At 41.4% G+C, this 24,267-nt stretch overlaps 2 protein-coding genes and 1 long non-coding RNA gene across 3 annotated transcripts; 2 read left to right on the forward strand and 1 right to left on the reverse strand.

Annotated features, from left to right (window-relative positions):
- Positions 1–22: 22 nt before the first annotated feature.
- Positions 23–3,046, forward strand: LOC122396586 (ATP-dependent RNA helicase DDX24). The gene is made up of 9 exons (XM_043395124.1): positions 23–324; positions 415–1,125; positions 1,195–1,340; positions 1,473–1,765; positions 1,848–2,070; positions 2,125–2,236; positions 2,307–2,424; positions 2,496–2,673; positions 2,746–3,046. The coding sequence occupies exons 1-9, from the start codon at positions 139–141 to the stop codon at positions 3,044–3,046; spliced, it is 2,268 nt and encodes a 755-aa protein (XP_043251059.1). The 5' UTR covers positions 23–138.
- Positions 3,047–3,134: 88 nt separating this feature from the next.
- On the reverse strand, positions 3,135–24,025 carry LOC122396350. The gene is made up of 5 exons (XM_043394663.1): positions 23,603–24,025; positions 7,148–7,291; positions 5,399–5,700; positions 4,755–5,011; positions 3,135–4,442 (listed from the first exon to the last, which is right to left on the reverse strand). The coding sequence occupies exons 1-5, from the start codon at positions 23,913–23,915 to the stop codon at positions 3,698–3,700; spliced, it is 1,761 nt and encodes a 586-aa protein (XP_043250598.1). The 5' UTR covers positions 23,916–24,025; the 3' UTR covers positions 3,135–3,697.
- On the forward strand, positions 4,602–7,491 carry LOC122396351. The gene is made up of 4 exons (XR_006259032.1): positions 4,602–4,723; positions 4,799–5,054; positions 6,374–6,536; positions 6,700–7,491. It is a non-coding gene; the product is annotated as an uncharacterized LOC122396351 (long non-coding RNA).
- Positions 24,026–24,267: the final 242 nt, after the last annotated feature.

Raw genomic sequence — 24,267 nt, forward strand, 5'->3', positions numbered from 1 at the left:
TGTTGGTGTATAGTGTCTAACGTTGAGCACGTGCTTTTATGTTGACTAAATGAGGTTATAACGCTCAAAATAATTGTTTCCCAATCTTTTAATCGGTTTTTGTTGATTGTAACGAGTAGTACCAGTGTTGTAGAAACTATGTCGAAAACGAAAGAAAATAGCTTCAGCGGATGGAAGCCACTGAAATTAGACGGTTCTGTATTTACGGGTGGTATGGATGGTTTAATTGGCATAGAGGAATTAACTGATTATAAATTGGAAAGAACAGATAGTAAAACGAAAATTTCGATTTGCGAGGAGAAAAGTAATAAAGGAAAAGATAAGGTGAGAAAGAAAATGATTTTTACGATACTAACGACGATGAGACTTATTATTGTGGAAAGTCGGTATGGATAATTCTTGTGTGGTTTACAGGCGTCATCAAAGCGTAAAAATTTAAATAAATGGCAAGAAGATAGTATCGATAATGACGAGCCTGTATTAAAAAAAGTAAAGATTAAAAAACGTAAGAAAAGCAATAAGAAAATAATAACAAATCAGTCTGTGAAAGATGATTTGGATATTAATTCTAATGATGATTGTAATCAAAGTACTGATGATGAAAGTAATATGTATGATACTGATGTCCAAGTGTGGAGTAATCTAGGTGTACCTACAATTATAATAAAAGCATTAAGAGATCAACAATTTCATTCACCTACTACTATACAATCATTGACCCTACCATCAGCAATATTAGGTCACAGAGATATATTGGGTGCTGCTGAAACAGGTAGTGGGAAGACATTAGCTTTTGGGATTCCAATTATAAATGGCATTTTGGAATTGAAAAGCAAAGAGTCTAATAAATCAAATCCAAAGTCTATCAACTCTAAGAACAAAGGTTGGATTTGTACAGAAAGTAAAACTGTAGAAAACAGTCACAGTTCATCTGAATCTGATTATGAGGGGGATGATATTAATGAAAGTATAGGTTGCATACGTGTAATCAATAATATAGAAATTGATAAACCAAAAAATTATTTACAAAAGCCACTATATGCATTAATCTTAACACCAACTCGCGAATTAGCTGTTCAAATAAAAAATCACCTGACTAAAGTAGCAAAATATACTGATATTAAAGTGAGTATTTGGGAATAGAAAATGAGTCAAGGGAGTTAGGATTGCTCACTAAATATTTATGTTATTTAGATAGCAGTAGTGTTGGGTGGGATGGCTGCAGTTAAACAGGAAAGAATATTAAATAAAGGTCCTGAAATTGTAATTGCTACACCTGGTAGATTATGGGAATTAATACAGCAAGGTAATCCACACCTTAATCAAGTGGATTCGATTAAGTAAGTTTTATCGAGTACAGTAGTGCCCACTTAAGTGACCGCTTAACGGCCGCGGACGCTTAAGTGGGCACTGCTGTACCTTCTTCTTGTGCTCAGTTTGTAATTATAAAAAAATTAACAACGTTATAATAGGTATTTAGCTATTGACGAAACTGATAGAATGTTGGAAAAGGGGCATTTCCAAGAATTACAACAATTACTAGAAAAAATAAATATGCATAAAAACAAGTTAGAGAAACGACAGACGTTTGTATTTTCCGCTACATTAACCATGGTGCACGATATTCCAGAGTATTTGCAAAGGAAAAAAAATAAGCACCATAAAAGCAAGATATCCAAGCTTACAGCTAGTCAGAAATTGCAAAAAATAATAGAATTAGTAGGAATAAAAAATCCAAAAATTGTTGACATCACGAAAGAATCAGGTTGTGTATTTTTACATAAACTAATCAAACATGTTACAATTAGTGTAGCAATTCAAAACGAATGAAAATGTTTTTCCCTTAGGTACTGCTAGTAATTTAACGGAATGTAGAATAGTGTGCACAATAGATCATAAAGATTATTATCTTTACTATTTTCTGAAAAGGCATATCGGTAGAACATTGGTATTCTGTAATAGTATTGGCTGTGTAAAACGCCTGGCTACTCTTTTTGGGATTCTTGACTGCAAACCTTTACCTTTGCACGCCAGTATGCAACAACGACAACGATTAAAAAATCTTGAAAGGTAATAACATTTTAATAAATAAATCTTTCAATAAAAAACAGTAAACAATTGTAGATTCCAGGCAGATAAGGATGGATTATTAATAGCTACGGATGTAGCTGCAAGGGGTTTGGATATTCCGAATGTCGAGCATGTGATACATTATCAAGTTCCCAGAACAAGTGAAGTATGTACAAACGGGATTCTTCTTTTTTTCTGATCCTGATTCTTGTCTTTTACTTTTAATTATTTTATAGAGTTATGTACATAGAAGTGGAAGGACTGCAAGAGCACAGAAAGAAGGAATAACAGTTCTCATGATGGACCCATCTGAGAAACAAAATTACACAAAATTGTGTAAAACGCTTGATCGTAGTAAGTGATCAAATTTAATAATATTGCTAATTGATAATTCTGAGGTGAATTAATTAACGATTCAATTTCAGCGGAAGATTTACCTACGTTTCCTGTAGTAGATAGGCTGCTAATTGCAGTCAAAGAAAGAGTCGATATAGCTCGAGAAATTGATAAATTAGAATTAAAATGTCGCCGAGATAATTCACAAAAGGGTTGGTTACGTAAAGCAGTCGAGGATATGGATTTGGTCTTAGAGGAAGATGAAGAGTGAGATTCAACAAATTCATAGTTATCACCTGGCATTACTTCTCTTACAACGAAGATAATTTTATTTTTCAGAGAACTGGAATTAGAAGTGAAAGAAGTGGCAGATTTAAAACACCGATTGAAAGTGAAAAAGCGCCAGTTAGAGTCTCTTATATCGAAACCACTATTTCCAAAAGGATTTTCTGGAAAATATCTCGATACTAATATTGAATGTAAGTTAAACGAAGAAAACCAGAAAGCTGTTGACGTTATGAAACACGTTATCGAAGAAATTCCAAAGAAACGGAAGGAGGAAAATAAGAAATCTAGGTATAGGAAAACCATTCTCAAAAAGAAAAAATCAAAAAAATCGAAAATAAAAAAAGCATCGTAACGTGAATTTATACGACGAAGGGAAATAAACAAATATCTGATAAATTTTTATAGATCTATTTTATTGTCTACACTCGGTTTCTCGGGTAATCATTTATATTTTCCTATCGCGTTAGCTGAAACAAGTTTTCGAAAACGTTGTTTCAATTTTTTTTTCTCACAAATATTACATCGATTCTGTCATTTAGAAAAAAAAAAAACTTGAGCCTTTCACTCATTAAAATCTATTCAATTTCATTGCTACTGTTAGTACATATGGCAGAGGTATGTACATGCAACTATTATGGTTTCTACAATATTAAATGTCATTTTATGGTGCTCTTTATATAATATAATACACATTCAATTCGTAATTGCGCGTCGAAAAACGATCGACGGATTTTTCAATCATCAAACACAGCCGGTTAACTTATAATTAGGAATGGGCACGTTTGAGTGATTTTGCGATTGAAATACATCTATTAATTATTTGTTACCTAAATTAAAATCTACTGGATATCGAAACCGAATAAAGTATTCTGCACTTACTCAGCTATCGAATGTCAATGTACTCGATGTTCACCGATCAGGTAATTATGAAATTCCTGTTTACCTATACCGTACGCGAACACATTTTGCCCATCCCTGCTTATAATTATAAAATTCATCGTACTTAAAATATCGTGTTGTATATAACCTCGTCCTCCGTGCTGATTATCGAGTCGATTCGCTCGCTCGTTACCATCGAGTTCGCGTATCGATCGTTGCTAATCTTGCTCGGTAATTCCGCGGCCGAGTCGCGTCCTTTCACGATAATTTTAATCCTGGCCATCACGTGACTACCGGGACACTTTTGGACCTGCGCAGCCGCGTTCTCACAGATCTCCGCGTAAATATCGTCAGCTTTGGTCCTGGTTAGTTTTGGAAGGGATGGCACTGGCGTGAGACTGTCTCTGACTCGTGAATAATTGGGCTGAAGTTCGACGTTCGCTGGCATCTCTAAAACGCTCGTAGAAACCGATCTTTGTACAGGTTGCTTGGAGTTGGAATGACTCGGATGCGAGGTAGTTTCTGGCTCCAGACTGGAGTAACGCTCCTGACACCTAATTGCGACTTCGGGCTTCACCGCGAACGTAAACGAGGCCGACTTTTTCGCCGGATTTCTGCTACGACCACCCTGGGTAAATTTCGATATACGTTCCAGGAACCCGTTTCGAGAATTTTGTCTGGTCTGACTCTTCTCTCTGACGGTGGTCTTTTTCAGATGTTCCAGCCCGTCCTTCAAGCTCTGCAAGATGGGCTTCGTTTCCGTCTTGGGTTTGATCTTCTTCAAATGCATCTCCTTCAAGTTTTCGCTGGTCGGATGCAGCTTCAAAGGCGCCACTCTCGGTTCCGTTGCACGATCACCGACCGCCCGGCTGGAGTGGAAGAACAGGTTAAGCAACATAGATTATATATTTTCAAATGTTTTGCATCTTTCGAATATCGCGGTAATACGGGACACAGTACGGTATATTATCTTACATCGGTGATCGCGTATAACGTATTTCTGATCTATCGATATTCCGTTGATTTATCGATTGTTAAACGGTTCGTACCTAACATCACGATATTCGAACGACTACGAGCGTAGCAATGTAAACGGGGGGACTGGGAACGCGTTAAATACGTATAAAAGTATCGACACAGTGAATCAAAGGTAAAATAATGTTTACAGATATGTGATTTACCTGCAGGCAGATAGTAATCGTTGCATTTTTGGCGATGCCAACAGTCTAGCTTCCGATGGATAACCTAACCGCGCTCTTCTCACTCTCGGAGCACCGCTTCCTGTCACCACGAGTTCGAGCATTTCGGGATTGTGAACTGGCCTCTCTGGTACGATACATCCTAGAACTATGGGTCCTCGTGTCGAACTCTCCAGCTGCATCAAACCACCATATTCTCTTGGCAACGGTACAGGAAGAGGACCAGCTATCAAACGAACCTGAAAAACATGAATCTTCAGCGATGGTGACGAGACAACAACGGTGAGTCGTAATTGAGGTTAACACTCTGGTATTGCTTGTCAAATTTTTCTCGAACATTTTAATGATTCGACAAATATAATTTGAATATTTCATTTGAAAGAGTAATTTGCTAAGGTTCATAGAGTTTAGTGGCGACACTTCTTGTATTCGCCAGCAGAGGGCTATGCTCTCTCGCAAGTATTTGATCGACCTCATAGTTCTATATATACGCTCCTCGAGTGACTATTTAGTATCCTGTTGTTTAAAAGAGGGATTGCTAGGGTCAGGTTGTCTTTACTATATCAGACCTTTTTTTAACACAGATTCATTGACGGTAATAAAGAATGTATTAAAAAAATACTCACTCTTAGAGGTAAGGGTCTCTTCGCGAGGTGGTGCACTTTGTACAGCACCTCGTCGCTTCCGGTATCGATGCTTCCGTTTTGACAAATGGCATAAAATTCGCCTCTCGCCGACAATGGCGCAAACACCTCGCGGCCATGGGGATCCAAGCACTGCGCGTACTGATCCTTTTCGGAAGAGCTACCGGAAATCCCGAAGGAGACCGCGCTGCACTTCCTCGTGTCCTGGAACACCGCTATTAATCTTAGAATTTCTCCGGCCCTGATCGTAGTCTTCGTGTAGTGAGCTCGTAAATTGCCATTTTCTGCGAACAGACAACACTTTTTGTAACGCGGAAATAAGATAAATTCAATTACAAAAGAAACAAACATAAATAAAATATGGCCGAAGTCACCGAAAAATGGCAATCTTTATTGTTAGTTTTCGAGAAATCCGACCAGATAGTTATTTCGTTTCTAATATTTTCAAGTACTCTATCAGCAGTATTAATAGCTCCAGTTTCAAAACAGAAATCGAAACTCGGATACCGGGCGGTTTTACGTCACTTTTATCGCCGCTTTATGCATTTCTGTCTCTGCACAATCTATTTACCGCATTTAACTTTCTGCTTCCGCTACGAACGTGTAATTTGCACATTCCTCGTATTTATCTTTTTACTGGAGCCCAGAGTACGCACGTTGATATTTATACATGCATTTGGGTCAAGAACGTTGTTCCTGGATATTACGAAAGGTATTACGTTCACGAGCGTCATTATTTTTCATTCTATCTCTTTGGTCGTTGCTTCCTTGTACAATTCCCTCTATTTTTACGCGTTTGCCCGCTTCTATTATATTCTATCTATCTGCCACAGTTTGTTATTTCCTATTATTCGTTACCCCTTGCAGCTGTACCTTGCTCTTCCCTTAATCACTTTTATTCTAACTGTAAAGTTTTTTTTACAATCCACCAACACTTAACCTTTGTTTCAATTTCAGTTTCGATTGGATTCGCTAGATAAACCGATGAGTTCAACTTTATAAGATACAGGATTAATTGAGGTCACGTTTTATAACAGGTTATAAAACAGGTTTTATTACTTTCCCGGTTGTTATTGAATACAAAACATACAGATTTTGAGAGCGAATGGGTGTTTGCAGTGTAGGTATACGTTACACGCATTGGGCGTGCATTTATATTCATATATGAAATCAAGTTTTCTTTTCTTCGATTCTTCCCTTCACAGAAGAAGGACGTGTAGTAAATGTACTGTGTAGAGCCAGATCAGGCCCAGCAGTCTCCTAAGTGCTTATTTTGCTTACAGGTTGATTCACTTCTGAAGGGGATCGATTCGAACGGCTCACCCAGTATACAATTCGACTTACAGGTAAAGCTCCAGAACGAATTAACCGTGTAAGTCGAGGACTCGTATTCTGCAGTCCTCTCTCGTTCCCTTTTGTCCATTCTTTGGTTCCCTTTACGCCGTCCTTATCTTCCCTTACCCTGTTCTACGCTCTCTTATTGTCTTCTGCATCTCCTCTTTCGTACACACTCTCGTCGTCAATCTCGATCGGATTTTTTCATCCGCTGACCCGTGCTCTTAATTAAGGCCCCAGAGGGACACGAGCAGATCGGTAAAAAGGCGATGGCGCAAGAAGTTAATTCACGGATCGCTCGACTAACGAGGTCCTGCATAGCCCCGTGCGTATGTCGCAACGGCAAGTCAGATTCTAAGCCTGATGGATATTCGTGTCCGCGATATCGTCACTTACCCATTTTCGAGTGCGTCAAAATGTACGCCCGCAGTGGCGCCGCCAGTAGAAACGTTGGCACTCCTGCTCGCACCAGGGAGTCCACTCTTCTGTAAACGCGCGCGCCACCCGTTGTATTGGTGCCAGATATCACAGAAAACCATCCTGAAACCAAAAGAAATGGAAACTCAGCTAATTTGTAAAATAAAGCGGTGAACGTAAACAATTTTAACGCAATTTAATATTTGAATTCATGTTATAGGTATCTTTGGTCAGACGGTGAAAATTAATGCTACGTGTAAGTGAGATGTCGTAAGAGTTCGTGCTTTCGATTATAACGTTTAAAAGGAATGCCCCCTGCATAAGCATTAGGCGTACAGGAATAACAGTTTCTACGATTGAATGCAAATTTCACTTCTCAATTACTTGGGGAATAATGATATTCAGATTCTAACAGGGAACGTTTGCGGTCGTAGCTAGTATGTTAATAGAATTTATAATAAAGGAAGTGACATTTCAGTTTCATTATTATTGAATCTTTCGCCCGTATACTTACACAAAGTAAGTTCATTCAGCCGTGTATTTGATTTTCAAAGGTATTGCTTTGCACAATCGTTACGCTGAAAGTATTTGTTTCCTCTGAACTATCATTCATTGAATGAGAAGTTGAATATCTCTTCTCGTGAAAAATTTGACGAATGTATCGAACGTCAAGGCACGGCATAATTAATGAATAAGTGGCTGAATAACGCTGATAACCAAGTAGTAGTTTAAATTGATCCTCGTAAAGTAGTTGGAGATTTTAATTATTTAAAAATACAAGGAATGTTCCTTCCGACATTTAAATGTTAGCTTAGAAAATATTCATTCTCTTCGTTTTTATTGGACAGGGTACACAAGAGGACGGGGCAAAAAGATGAGAATGAACATACTTACACGCGTGATAAAAGCTTCATCCGAGATTTATGAAGATTATGTTAATGAAATGCAGCGATCGTGCTCGGTAGCGGGATAAATTATGAGCTCGTAATTTTGAGTACGAAGATGATGTTATAAGGATAAATAATTTTGCATCGAAGTTACATATGTAACGTTTAATAGCGGATAAATAGAAGCGGACTAATTATGATGAAAGTAAAAGGAGCCTATTTTCATATATGATTCATATCGTGAACGAGGACGTAGCGCTATTAATTTTCAGAATTAGTTATGGAATGTTAATTCTTAGAGTACGATAGAGCGCGACGACTATACCTGCGCAAGAAATACGTCTTCAGCTAGCTCCTGCGCAGGTATAGTTGTCGTTTCCATCGTTCTCCGCTGGCGGCGCTACTGGTAGTAAGGGGACACAACTATTCTTTGGTCCACTGTACATATGCTTTGTGTGGTTTCATCCCCTCCGCTGTGTGCAATCGGTGCAACGTTGCAGCGTCGCCATCTAGTGTTCGAACAGCGTGACAACGGAGGGGGTAACGCGAACTGAGTCATTGGTCCCTCGGGCGGTATACGATTCCAGTGTCATCGGGTGTACATTAATGCAGATAAGAGTTAAAATGTAAAATTCTCTAAAAATACGGTACCATCATTATTGCATCAGTCTGGTTATTTTATAGCCGCGTCTCGCGCACGGCTATAAAACGATGATTCGCAAAAAACAGCTGTAACTCAGAGGCAAGGTCGAACGAGTCATACGAACTTTTTAGACTCTTTCTACCCAACGTGGAATCCATTTACCCCAGAGATATCCTACCAATAATGAAACGTCTTATATACTCGCGTAGCTGATCCGGGGCATAAATCAGTGGGAACGTTTTCAGATATCGCCCCGGACGAAACAGATTTACGTTCGGGTTCGCCGCGCATAAAAACCACCCGGCCGTATTAGCCCATCGTCCAGCGCGAGTACTCAATTACCCCGGCTCTTACAAAGTCGTCCGTGGACAGCATAAGTTACGGGACACTAAACAAAATACCTTTGCAGCTTACCGTTTCGTGACGTTAACGGGCTTTGTTTCGCAGTATATTACGCGCAAGTAATTCACGCGGTATATCGTCCGGGCGGAACGTTTGCCGGGACGGGGCGGAGGAGGGTGGCGGCCGGGCGCTGAATTATATTACACCCTCACGCACATGCGTATTCGGCGAACGGGGGCCTACGTCTTGAGGCCGGTGTGTGCGACGGGTAACGAGAAACGTGAGAAGAAATATAACGAGATGCTTTTAAATTATAGTTAAACGCGTCGGTGAATACGGTGTGTGGCCTCGTATCGGCCGCTAACCGATGCACGTTATGCATATAAAATTACCCCGCGTTGTTATTATAGCCGGCGACGAGTTACAGCCCGCGATTCGGGTAATTGCGATACAGTTTAAGCCAGCGTGTCTCGATGTATGGAGGGGGGACACGACACCTAGAGGGATCTTAGGGGGCGCGCGAAGGAATATTTTAAATATAGAAGGATCAGAATGCAGCGACACTTTGCGCGCTCGCCACCAGAGGGCTACGCTCTTGATTCTCTCGCAAGTGCTCGAGTGCTTTACTGATTAGTTCACTAGATTCAGAGCCACGATTGTAATCAGAAAATATAAACTTTGGTCATAGAGACAAGTGGGAAGTCGGTTTTAAGAAATGATGGGGATTTGCAAGGCACTCGTACATCGATCATAGGAATAGAATGGCTGTAGCAATATATATGGGGGCACGAGGCTGGAATTGGGACTTCCTGGCTCCTGTCAGGTCGAAAACCCCGATCGAGCTGATGTTCTCCTATACCTGGGCTATTATCTCCATAGTAGTCCGGTGCAGAGAATTTCCGGCGAAGTTGGTGGGCCCATTCTGGTCAAATCCACTCACCTCACCTCCACGTGGGGCCCCCGGGACCCTGTATCGACTTACGTCAGTACAGGGTGCGAACGAGTGAGTGGTAAAACTCGGTTTTTATATAGCAAGACCCCGAGAGAAAAGATCGTTACGTAATCGGGAATTTTTTTGTCCATAAATCACGGGCGTAGAAATTCCATAATGGAAATAAAATTTTGTCCATGTTTGGATAGTGAATGTCGCGGGATTTCCACTGAAACGCGCCGGAAACCGTCGAGTTTTCTTCTGTCTGTAATTGGTCGCGTTCTCCGAGGCGCGCTCGCGCGAGCCGCGGGACCGGAATGCGACTGGTCATTGCGTTTCCGTTTAATTTATTCTCGGAGACAATGAGATCGTTTTGATCTTGGAAATATAGCGCGTGCATGGTTTTTCGGTTTCACTAACCCTACCTTCGCATATCAAACATGCTGAAACTTTTAGTGAATTATAAAATATTTTTCTTTACTAGATGTATTTTTTTTTTTAGTTTGTATTATACATGGTATAATATTTTGTATTGTACTTTGCAGTGAAATGTCGCGAAAGTCTGACGATCAGATTTATTTTCATCAGACCAATACTATTGGGTACCATAGATAAAGATGGACAAACCATTTGGTCCAGGATACACGAGTCCTAGTATAATACGAAATGAGAATAGTAACAATGTACAGAGTAACTTCAGGTTACATGTTCCTTCCTTATTGCGATCGTGAAGTTGTTCCCCAGAACTATACTTTACCGTTTGCCAGTTTCCTCGAACGGTCCACAAATACTTTCTCACGAATGTTTGAGATTGTGTGGATATTTCAATGCTACGGATATACTTCGAACATTTGAGTATACGAATGTTACTGTTCAACTTATTATATTGATTTTTAAGAAAAGTGCAGGGTGATTTCAGTTCTCGAGATACAAGCAAAAGACTATTGCGTATTCACTAAACAGTAAAATATTCAAATAGTATTCTGACAGTAAAATTCAAATGTAAATTATCGCGCGTAGCTTCCGAATTACGAGTTCTATTTACCAAACGTTTGAACGACAATTTGAACGAGTAGTCGCAGCCCTATTCGAGACTGGTTAAGCATCTCCATTTTGTTTCACGTTCGATTTGTCCTCTTGGGCGATCCAGTCGACCACAAACGATCCGCCGAAGAAAAGAAATATCAATCTACTTCCAGGTATTACCGTGCTTTGGACTATTGCTCGTGTTTTGCCTCGTTTTCTCCGGCCGGTATAAGATCGAAGTTGCCGTTATGTCATTCGTAACGGGCTTCCATGCTACGTCTTCGGGAATAACCATCGGTATGGTAACGTTCCAACGATAGGCGTGTATACTTACGCATGATTTACTGGCAAACGCCAATTTTACGCTCCGCGCGTTTCGCATTTTCCATTTCGTTTTGCGGATCATAAGTAACGCGCGTAATACGCTGTTCTGTTATTCTTGCTAATTTACGAACTCCTTGGAGACTAGCGCGCTCCCCGATGCGCGTGCAATTACGGTAACTGCGCGGCGATCAGCGTACAAAATAAAATTACGACGTTCTAAATGTTGTGTACCGTTCCACGTTGTTCATCCTCCGTCAAGTTTGGCACAAATTGTTCCCTGGTTCGTGCTCTACACTGGTTTTTTTTAGTCGTAATCATCCTGTATCGGGATCGGGAATCAACCACCGAGGGCACTTCATTAAACAGCAATTTTCGAGCGAGTTTATAAGTCGTATGCACGGTAAAACCGACGGAATATCTTTTATCGCGAACCCTTATTTGATGATCAAGAAAATTTATTGAATTCAAAGTGATAAATCGTTTGAATAAAACGAGAAGACTTCGGTGTAAGAACTTCCTAGAAATAGTGTTTGTGATGTTTGGAACAATAATCAATGACCTGGTGTATTTTTTGCATCTTGGAAACTAGTGACTGATGATGTGCAGTGTCTCTAGTTACTCAAGATGCCAGTTGATCAGTGTTGAGGATTGCAAATTACTTGGACTGCAAGTGGTACCTCACGAGGTTGAGTATTTATATCTCAAACCCTTTGAAATCTCAGGATTGGCAAGATGCATAAACGTTAGTCCTCCAGCAGGCTGATGAGGTTGGGCCATCATGGCAGTTTATGAGTTACGGTTGATCAGCTGGGTCCATCTAGAGACAGTAGTGGTTCGAACAAGCTTTGGAACCGATCGGTATAGATACACGGAGCCTACAGTATAAAGTGAAACAAATCCATACATATTTCTCTAAGCTAATGTCGAAGAAAGAAGAAAAACAAATGGACTCTGAAACCTATTTTCAAACATTGGGGGGGGGCCAGTGTACGGTACTGTGGATGACACTTCGCGTACTCGCCACGAGAGGGAGTTCTCTCTCGCAAACGCTTACCGAAAAGCCTCACTAGCAAGTCCAGAACGACATAGCAAATCGCCATAACATCAAAGGGAGCGATAAACCAGAGAAAGCTTGAGAACCACTGGTCCCAACAGCCTATCTAAACCGAGGATGAATGTTACAGCGTGTTCACGGACCCACAAGCTTGTCAACCACTTTCAAACGACGAATCTAACGAAACTGGGGACGCAAACGGTGATCCCAAGAGTCCCCTTATTCGGGGAACGGTCGGTGGAACTGTCTCTCTGAACCCCCCCCCCATGGAAAAACGTTTGGTCTAGAGATTTTAAATAAATCGAGGGAGGGGGGGCTCGCGTTCCACCGTGTTCGCGGTTGGTGGTCTTCCGTAGAAGGACAAAGGATGTAGCCATTTAGTAGGAAGGAAATACACGGCGGCGTGTTTCGGTTCGTCTGTAAAAAGCGTTCCAAAGTTCGAGACGATAGCAGGCGCGCGCCCCGCGGCGGTAATAGCCAGCGAGCCGCGGCAACGGGGACACGGTAGCCGAGTGGTTGGCTGACCGAAGGTCGGCTGGTTCTTTTGGTTGTCGCTAATTGATTTAAGAATGCCGCCCCGATGCGAATGCACGCACGCTGCGCCTCGAATCCGGCCTTTTAGCGCGCGCGCGCGACCGCTGATCGTCCGTCCTGGAATGCCACGGGCTTCCACGGACGATCCCTAGCCGCGCACGGACCTAAATCTTTCGCGCGAGCTCTCGGTTTTACCTCCCCCCCCTCGCGCCGCCTCGCGGTCGTTGTAGAATTTGTTTTTGATACGGGAACGCGAACACGGAGAATGCATTTGGACAACGGAGTCTTTTTTTTCGTCCTCGATGCTCCCCGTGAGATATTATTCAGTGCGCCGTGGAGATTCGGCGGTGGTAATGGTGATTCGAAATGGGCCTCGAGGATATACTTATAGACGTTGCTTATACTTGCAGAATCGTTTTTGTATTCAAATAGTTCGTGCATCGATGTATGAGCCGCTATTTAAATACGTCAAATACTCGGAATTAATGTGACGTGGGTGCATTCATCGGAATATTTAAGAACAATATCTATTAGCAAAGCAGAGACTTAATTCCATGCTAAAATTTCACTAAAAAATTGACTTCTGAAGGATCACGGATACAATTGCAATATAATTTTTAATAAAATTAGCACATAAAAGATTCCAATTATAAACAATCTTCTACTAGTTGCCCTCGCAAAGATTGATATATGTGTATGCGATTTAAGAGCCACCTGGCGTCATAGAGGGTCAAGTTCCATTGAAATTAAGCATGGCGGTACGCAGGATACTCCGGGGACCGTGTATTCCGGAAAAGAAGCGTCGCAATCGCATACCCCTCGTAATCAACAAAGAATTACACAAGAGGGCTTCCTCCACTTTCCATTTCCACGCGCGTATCCGACACAGTTGACGCGACTTGCTTAGATTCTAATCGAAGAGATCGTCGTATCCGTTGGAAAAGCGCCTCGAAATTTCAAGTCGAACGCGTGAACCCGGTAGCAATTTCGTGAGTCAGCCTCTTCCACGACCAATTAGTATATGCTACCGCGAAATTAATTACGCAATTACACGGTTTTTTGATTGATTATTCCGCGGGTAATGTCTGAGAAAGGACTGGGCCAAGCATGCGTCAAAGTCATTGTCAGATGAATGCACAATGCAGTTTGGTTCACCCCATTTGCCTCCGGGAACATTTTCAATCTACATTGTTGCAAACCAGGAAGTCATCCAGCAGGTTGATTATTATAATAGGGAAAAACTATTTGCCCCTTTAGAAACACAATACCTCGCATTCCTTTCGAAAATAAGAGAATGGTGGATCTGGAAGTGCTCGAAGGGTAACAAAGGATAGAAGTATCAAAGCTTTGACGATGTGTCAACGAATAAATGACTCGGTAGACGGGGATTTCAGTGATTACTGACTCAGTCGGTATTTTTAACGCGTACCAATTTCCCCGAGTAATCGAAAATGACGCACTGGCGGTTGACGCGTGCGCATGCGCGTGCCGATGCGTTACGAAACGGAAACGCATTCGCAGCACGTGTCTGGGTATAAATTTCAGGGCAGAGACGGCGAATAAAGGCCGTGTCGCGCGTTCGTTCCGTCTAGAAACTGTAAATGGCCACGAGGATCACGGGAGGAACTGTGCTTAAGGTTGTTACCCCTCGTGGAACCAGATGTTCGCTTGATCCAGGTGCGCCCGCAAGACCCACGTCACATTGTAACGCTCTTCAGGAATTAATTCTGATTCAGATTTTTTTTTTTCTGTGGCTCTGTGAAAGGAGACCTCCCTTTTCAATGAAACGGACAATGGCCCCCGCAACTCCAGATGTTATCTTCCCTTTGGGGCACGGGACTTCTAAACGTCTCTGCCCACTCCCGCGGCGAATGCTTTCACGGCGACGTCGTGTAGGTTTTTAGCGCTGCTGTAGTCCGGTTCTCGACGATATTTTATCAAAAATTGTTCGCCCCGTGTCGTTCGACCGACGCTTGTCTTCGGATTCGTGGCCGAGTCTAGCGTCAACGGGAGACGGGACTCGGTTCGAACGAAGCGTATCGGGCATTACGGAACACCAGATTTAGCCACGAAGCCGAAGATAAGCGTTAAATGACTTCCAAAACAAGTTTTCGTAAAATACCGACCATGAATTCGAACACAGTAGCCTTAAAGTCACGCGGGATGTGCTACGAAAGCATTTTGCAAAGGCAGTGGGTTGTGAAACGTTTGAAAGTTTCGAGAGAAGGTATCGAAGATAGAACTCGTAAAAATTGATTCACTATCCCTGAATTTAATTTTGAAATTTTCAAAACCGATCGGAATGTTAGATCGTGGAATTTAATTGCAAGAAAGTAGCTGTCATGCTACGATATTCTAATCGAAACTGATTAGAAATGTAGATTGTGGCGTTTAATTGCAAGAAAGTGGTAAGAAAACTCGCCGTTAATTTGATTAATGGGAAAGTGGTCGCTGAATTTTAAAATGCAACGGCGAACGTTGCAGCGAGATGCAGGAAGGTATGATTGATTTGTACGACTAGGATTCAAGATAAAAGCAAAATGTAAGAGAATATGAGGAGATGGGATGTCGACGCAGTGTATAACCAACGTGACAGGAACTATCCGTCTCTGTAACTTTTCATACGTTCATTATCTTAATCTCCCGAGGGACGAATTATTTCGTTTGTAATAAGCAAAAATTAAAATTAATCGTGACCCGTGACACCGATCGATCTTACGACAATATTGCGGCATTATATCATTGGTAAATTTAATTACGAACATTTATTCACAATTTCAGTAATGACTCTCGTGTTCCGATACTAAAAATACACGCATGCGCCAACACCCTCGAAGACATTAAGAATTTTAAAAATATAAAACAAGTTCATTTAAGAGTAGTTCGTGAGATTCTCCCGATGAAAATGAGTACAAACACGACCCCATTCGGACTATTTTTATCGTACGTTGTTGGGAATCATTTTTGAAAAATGTTCGAATATATGCAATTAATTATAATCGGAATGAGGTCGTGTTTGTACTCGTTTTAATCAGGAAAGCCTCAGAAACCTAATCATAATATTTTCATGAAGATATGATGCCAAAAATACAAATTTTTGATTTTGATATTTGACTCCATTTCACATATAGGGGTAGAGATTGTTTCACTTATCCGAGTTATATTGTATCAACGTAGTAACGTAGAGTTTTGTCTTCAGAATGATTTTGTCACTCGAACCAAACGTAAAAATTTTCACTCGAAAACGGGAATTGCCGCGCTGGGTACGCGATACATTGCCTGTTATGCACAGAGATTCCATATGCGCCGTACAAATGGTCTCGTTAGCCGTAAACTCATAAAAGACACGAATCTGAGGTGTATGCAGATAAAACCGGAAAATTGCTGTCTAACGGATTGCATTCGTGATATGTAGCTATAAACGAAAATTCCAATGTCTGAACTATGAATAACTACATCCGTTGGCTCCATGACATCGCTGTTGCGGAGTAACAGTTACTATATGTATGAATGCATGAGTGTAATCTCGCTAAGTATTTTTTCATGTTTGGTTTATCGGTTCTTGTTGTAATCAATGTTGGTAGCCACTTCTATTAATTGAGGTGCTTCTTTTCTAGAATAAATAAATACACTATCAGCGTGCATATAAATAACGTATAAATATGTAACACACATCAACAGTGTGTACACATATAATACACATTAATTGTATGGCGTAAGATAAGCTTCAGTGTGCTCTAATTTTTCTGTTTTCTACGCTGATACATCAAGTTTATAGTTTCCATCGTTGAGCAGTCTAATTATTTGATATTATTTTAGTATCAAAGAGGTCAATAATACAGTTTTAATTTGTGAAGTTAAATTAGCAAGTGATGGTCTGGGTTTTAGTGAATTTAGATCCATTAAGTTCCCAGATTATCCGTATATGTACTTAGAGTTCAGTGTATTTGACTGTTTTCTTAGTTTATCTGCAAGTTTTCAATTAGTCAAATGGAAGTATGTTAATAGGTTTTGGAGGGCTTAGAAAGTGTAGTTGAAGACAACTCATAAGAGGGCGCCACTAGAAGAACTAGTTCCTTTTACGCTGAGCCTTTAGGGACACCAATTGACTAACTGTGCTCTTCAAAAGATTGCAAAATATTACCTCAAATTCATAGATGTCAATATTGATATTAAACTGTTAAATCCAAGGAAAAGCTATCTATAGTCAATTGGTATTGATGTGACCCTGTTTGCAATGCACTTGTTTTTTAATAACCAAGTGGACCATCGTTCCTCTTGCCCGATTGTTGCAAAACGAGTCTCTTGCTCTTCTAACCTGCTTGATAATCCCCCCTGGTACAAGTTCCGCAAAACTTGGCATTCTTCGACGAACGCATTTCAACGTGGTCGCGGCGAAGGGGGGGAAAAAATGCAAGGGAGTCGAAGGTCTCCTGATGAGAGGAACGAGGCCGTCGACCCCGGCGAGAGCTGGAGGTTTACACGCCTAATAAATTACTGTAAACTGGAGCCCGTAGTCGTAGCCGAGGGTTTGCACGAATAGTAGTTAAGTGAGCCGGTGATTTGTGCGATATCGTCCATCGTCGCTATCAGTCCCTGGAATCGGATGCACGGTTGAATCTTCCTCGGTAATTTTATCCCGGTTGAAGGTTCAAGTTCCCTCGACAAAGATTCCGTTTTCCCCTACCTTTTACTACCGATTCGAACAGTAATCAGCGGCCTCTCTCTTTCCCGAGCAAAGTATCTCGTGCACGGAGTCCCCGGTTACTCGGGTGAAATTAAAATCGACGCATCGTCCTTGCCGATCATCGTCCAGCCGTCATTACAATTTCATAAGTAGCGTCCAGGAGGCATCCGCAGTTGCTCCAGGATCCATTCGTTCGCGGCGTTTCATGCGATTTCATTCAGGGTACGTACCGGGGATCAGCCACGTCCTTTTTTTGCGCCTTTCGAACGTCTTCATTTTGTTCCACCGGTTACTGCGTGTGTCCGGGAAAACGTTCCCTCGTCGCGATAAAAATGTTTAGAACTTTTTGCTGCCCGTCGTAAGCTGATTACAATGATTTATGGCGGGTACAAGCGTGCTTCTGGTGTACACTTTGTTGTCCACTGTGCACCGTGGCCTTCCTTTTGCTACCACGTAGCATTCGCGAACTGGGAAGCCTGACTTTGATGAATTTTTCTGCCACGGAAATAGCTTTTTGTCTAATACGGGGGAGCCTTTCGAAATTAAGTTTATTTTTAATCTAAATATCTATTGAAAAAGACTAGTTACACCCCTGCAACTAATAATATTGATATTTTGAAAGTGTTTGCGATTGTTCTACTCCAGTGGTTTGTTCAAATATAGACTCGGTCGCGTCTTTTTATTTCTCTAAGCGCATCATGATTTTTATGTCCCGCGAACGTTGGCATTAGTTCCGTGAAGGATCCCCGCAGATGGTAAAATAACTTGTTTACTGACTTTTAATTATTTTACGAGTCACGTCACTTTACAGCCATAACACTACATTTCAGGTTTCATCACCGCCACATTCTTCCCGGTTTTACGGCACTATTTACAAAGTAATAAACTTTCGTCGTAACCATAGTCCTGATTAGCAGCTATTAGTTTCTAATGAAAGATAATGCCCATACGTATATTTTATTTGTTGGCGTTTCATTAATATCTTCAAACAGTTATATCAAAGTTATTGTGCAACGTACCTACGAATGAAAATGAAAACGAAAAATAAATGATCCGTTCCTAAATCAATTTAATATGACACACGCAATATCAACTTTGTTTTTCTGAAGTGGCGAACGAGCCATTCAATTGGAAACGTATCAATTTATTTTATTGAAAATTAACTTTGTTACGATCAGATTGACGATCGTTGGGGGTTGAAAGTATAAAGTCTCGAGGGTTTGGTGTCGCGTACCCTTCGAAATGACCCAGCATGAATCGTCCATCCGAGTGGCGCGATGTTGGATGTAATCGGATTCGGATCCGGGCAGCGTCGATCGCGCATTTCATGCACGTGCGTCGGACAAATGAGATTAGTCGGGTGACGAAAGTGTACGGCTCGGAACGGAACCGATCGCGGCCGGTTGAAATTCCACGATGACGCAGAAGGAAAAGTGGCCGGTGGAACAGTTACTCAGGGATCGAGACCCGCGCTCTATTTGCTGCCAGCACCTGAGAATTTCTTGCTGCACGCGAATCACAAAGAGTCCTCGCTGGCTGATTGGCCCGACGTGAGATCGATTCACCTAATGAAACCACCTGAGGTATAAGGAAACGCGGATCTCCGCGTCCCGTGTTACACGGCGAAAGAAAGTAGCCTACGAAATACGAAGAAATCAATTTCACCGAACGACCGTACGCCGACGGACTCTAAAGGACAATGCTTGAAAATGGCCATTTTTGGTGCTCGTTGGGAAAGAGGAACTACATCCGTAGGGTAAAGCGTTTCCCAACCTCTTTTGGCTCGTATTCCTTCGTATAAAATTCCCACAGAGAATTATGTTTATTCTATAAGTTAAACAGCGTTTGAAACTCGCGGTATTGGCGCCGTGCGTCTACTGGTCACGCGCTCTGGCGGCGAGAACCAATCACGCGTTTTTTCTTGCATTGCTTTTAATGGGAGACTCTAGAGGCTAAAATAAGACGAAAATCAAGAATACCAATTCGTTGATCGAGGCTTCTTTAAGAAGTTATTAATGTTTAAAGTTCGACAGCCTTACAGTTTTCTGACTGAGAGCCACTATCGTGCGCGCGCAGCTGTTCCTAAGTTGCCGTTCTACAGGCGGAACTTCAAACTTGAATAACTTTATAACGAAGCCTCAATCAACAAATTGCTATTCTTGATTTTCGTTTTATTTTGGCCCCCAGAATCTTCCATTAAAATTTTTCCCAGGGGTGGTCGACCACCCTGTATAGACACAAGACTGTCGGATAGAATTGCTTTCGAATTCATGTGACTCCCCCAATCGTTTCAATATAAATATTAACACTTCGTCTGCCTCTTTCTCTGTGATCGTTTAAACACAAATCGAACAAATAACAGGTCTATCCTTCGTTCATTGTTCGAGCAGATAATTTTGCCCATCTCTGCGTCTAAATGCCGCGAAGACGTCGAACGGTCTGGCAGGAATGAATGGATCCGATGTCACGTGGGCACGGGTCCCGGAACGTTTTTTTTTTTATCATTCGAGGCTCATCGTGAATTGCGCGGCACTTATAGCGAATTCGTAGGCGTTAAATTATGTTTCCTTAGTCAATTTACTGTTAGTGCTTGTTCGATATAACCTCCATCGACCAGCACGGATCGCATATTTACGAGCGAGCCGTAAAGCTCGCTTAGACGCGTGTGTTGCACTATTTGCTACGATAAATTGGAGCAGGCCAACTTGTCTCGTGCTTGTAGGTTTTACGGAATGATCATCCTTATTGGCGGTGATAACGATCGTCTGTCGGAATAATTTACAACAGCACGCGTAGGAGACGATATAGAAAAGTTTCTGTTTTCCGTTGCGTCACGCGGATTTTAAATAATTGCTCGATATCGGGCATCCCAGTTTTCTAAATAATAACTGGCTGTTCGTTTGCACGAGGAAATTAACGATACGATCCCAAACGACAGGTAGGAAGCGAAACTGTCGTTTTTATTATGGACTACGCTTCATTTCAGTTTGAAAGGTCAGCGCATGCGCACCGGGGAACTTTCACGGTACGCATAAAAATTTTCGAATGCATCGAACTGTACTTTCCGCGAATTTCGTACGCTTCCTACGAGGCGCGTGCAACGCGAAACCATGTTTACTCTATGAATCAATTTATATTCCGGATGGAAAGGTCAGCCGCGCCACTCCGCCGCGAACCTATAGTCGTTCGAGTATCTGAAAACAGTGATTCATTCACGGTTCGTTCGCGTAAACAAGGGACGTGGGCCGATTGACCGACGCCAATAGTAAAAGTGTTGCAACGTAACACTTTTTCCCGATGAATCACTCGACGATTATAAAAACGAAATTCGTAACAGGATTTTTTGCGCGTGACGCGATCGTTGCCAACCTCCTTTCATCACGGTCGATCGAGTCAACAGGTTAATCGGATAGGCGTCGTTTCAATAACACCCGTTCTGTTGCAACTCTGGTAACAGGCTGGTATGCTAACTATCGTGCCCACTCGACTTTGGGAGATTTGTTTATTGGACCAACTTAAGGAGATATTTGGAGGCGTCGATTTTCAAAACAAAGAATTATATAATTACAATTTTTCAAGGCAACGCAACACAATTTCTGCGTAATAATCTTTATTATTACTCAAGTTATTGCACGTTTCCTGCAGTCTATTGTTTTGAACGGCTGCCATGATATCTAAAGAATGGATCGATGAATCCTCTTCAAATCTTTCACACGTATTAAGTAGATCCCCCATTACTGGAAGAAGTAAACGATTCTCTGTAACTCTTTGCTTTATGTGGTGGCCATTTTGTCGAACAAATTCATTTTAGTTAAAATGTGTACAGTACATTTTAAATTGTTTTAACCCTTAACTCTTGAGGACATAGTGACAAATTAAAATAACTAGATTACTAGATAAATAACTAGAAAATGGTTCTGCAACGTGGGAGTATTTTACTCTAAAAATGAGCGTTCGAAAGAGTTGATGGACGACGTCGGTGCGTTGATCCTGACATTATCGAAGTCGGAATGGCTGCGTCCAAGCTTGTTCGTGTTCGAGCGTTAGTAAATCGGGGCCCCTGCACCCGGTCATCATTTTCAGAAATCGGACATCGTTATGGAACTGCCGGTCAGACGAACAGCCATCGCGGTCTTAAACTTTCTCTGGTTTACTCTCGCCCATTCGAACTAATAGGTCCGCATTACCCCATTTTATTGCCTCGTAATTTCCATTTCAGATGTCAGAAAACCAATATAAAGGGTTCGCGCGAAGATATCGTCCGGAGGAGGTCGACGTCGACCGTGGTCAGGGCCAGTTTTGCAACTTATTGCCCTACAAAGTGGTTTACGATTCAAAAGGAAAGGGACGAGGGGGGGTCCCCGATAGCGCAACCGAGTTCTCTCGCCGGTGGAGCATTAGCGTCCACCGTGGGGCCCCGACTCTTTCGCGGAGTGCACTGTATAACCAGTTTCAGTGATCTAAGCTGGTTATCACAACCGTTCCCGTTTGCTTTGCTGGACATAATTTACGTTTTTCTGAAAATGTCTACCGGATACCGGGCCCATTAAAACCTAACCGCTGGTTGTCGGCGATTATGGTTCACTGTCAATTATAACCAACCCTCCTCTCCTTTTTTTCTATATATTTTTTTCGCCTATTTGGCTAGGAACAGGTTTCACGCGCACTGATATCGCTTCTAAAAATTGGGAAGAAGATTTCGCGCGGTTCGACGAGCAGGAAGTCAGAAAGTGACGAATATGAACAAATGCAAAATTTATTTCGTATCGTATTTTAAAAAATATTTTAATTTCTCAAATTTCAATACAAATTGATCCTGGTCCGTTACTCGTTAAGTGAGAATACAATTTTCATTTATAGAATTAAATATTTTGCAATGAACAGGAGGTGAGCGCGTTCTAAGAATAGTAGGTATATAGTCATTAACATGATCTAGGCCTGAACACGGTGGGTAGAACTATCCTGGACAGACTATAAACAAGTTCTCAGGAGAATTAATTAAATATAACGAACGTAATCTTTCTCGCTTATATAATTTATGGAGTCATGGTTAAAATGCATAATCGTTACGATCAGTTAACAATATTGCAATTGCACCGGCTAATACCGGCAAAGATAATAATAATAAAATTGTTGTAATAAACATTTTTTATATTTAAAATTGTGCACTTTCAGGAAACGTAGAGCCTATTTGTTATAAGTTTTTTTAAACAAGAATATAAGAAAATTTTTGAAGCTGTTGGAATATGCTTTTTGTAAATGATATTACGATCGAGTAAATTTATATTTTTGGAATAAAATTTTGCCTGTTTCTACCCTATGTGTTCACCATATTATATACTCGAGAAGTAGAAGATATACGGTCACTAATATGCTTCAGATTCGAATATGGTGGATCATAGAACTGTCCTGGGCATACTATTTAAACAAGTTCTCTGGAGAATTAATTAAGCACGGCGAGCATAATCCTTCTCACTCTTAGCGTGTTGAATTGAAGAAATTACATGGTGAAAGCATACATATTGCTTCGAGGTGCAGAATATTAGATTTATGAGATTTATAGTGCGAATATTCATGTTGTGCTCATTTAACTTGCAACTCGAGGTTGAAAAGGGAAAGGGAGGAGTGAATTATATACAAATAAATATAAAAAAAATGATAGAATAATCGAATACAGCCATATAGCCATTTGAATAAGAAAAACTAGGTTCACCCCTTATTGCATGAATTTCATTGTATTCTTTGAAAGAAGAAATTATTTATTGGTTATTTAAATATTTGTGAATCTAAAGATTTTGATATACTGAGTTATGGAAGTATTTATATTCTCCCCAAGACTCCCCAAGACGATCGAGAGTTAATACCTCACAAGTGGTTCTCCAAAAACTTGCATCATCGTTTCATAGAAATTAGAAAAGAATTCATTCCCAGAAGAAAATTTTCCAAAACGATCAATTCTAGACATACTCAAGGCAGTTTTATTCAAGGAATTTACTCGCGACTTACCCGGATAACCCTCTGGGATGACTATTTCCGGTCCCACCTTGACGTCGTGCCTATACCGATGTATCAATAAGGTAGCAGTGACTCGTAGCGATTTCTGTTGCTGCTTATAGAGCAACACCGGTCTGCCACTAGTGCCCTCGAGCCTGACCACTCTGGGCAACGAGAACCGATCGAGGAACTCTCGAAGGGGCATGTAACTGCCGCTGGAACTGGAACTACCCTCGGCTGTCGCCTCCCTGGAACTTGGCAGGGACTTTGGCAGCGAGGGCACCTCTTCGCTGGACATCGTCGAGAACTCACCGTGCGACGACATTGTTCTGGCGCACTTTGACCGCGCGTTCTACGACCAGATCGGAAACGAGACCAGTCCCCTGGCACTATCGCGCATCGTTAGACCTAGACAGAGTCTAAATCAATATTCACTAGAGACCAGCTACGCGGGGAAACCTTTTTGGTACCGCACAGGAAGACTTATCGGAACGACACGTTCAACCTCACACGAACAGATCTCGCGTATACTCGGAACAACATATTTTTTCTCTCTTTTTATCCGGTACGGGAACTCGGCAATTAGCTCGGAACACTTTCCTCGATCGTGTCACTGCCGGTGTCTGGCCGTGGCTGTCACTTTCCACTCAGCCGGTCGTAGAATACGAACTATCACG

The sequence above is a fragment of the Colletes gigas genome, unplaced genomic scaffold, assembly GCF_013123115.1.
Source record: "Colletes gigas isolate AHSC1104 unplaced genomic scaffold, ASM1312311v1 Colletes_gigas_Sc00007, whole genome shotgun sequence".
Classification (NCBI taxonomy): domain Eukaryota; kingdom Metazoa; phylum Arthropoda; class Insecta; order Hymenoptera; family Colletidae; genus Colletes; species Colletes gigas.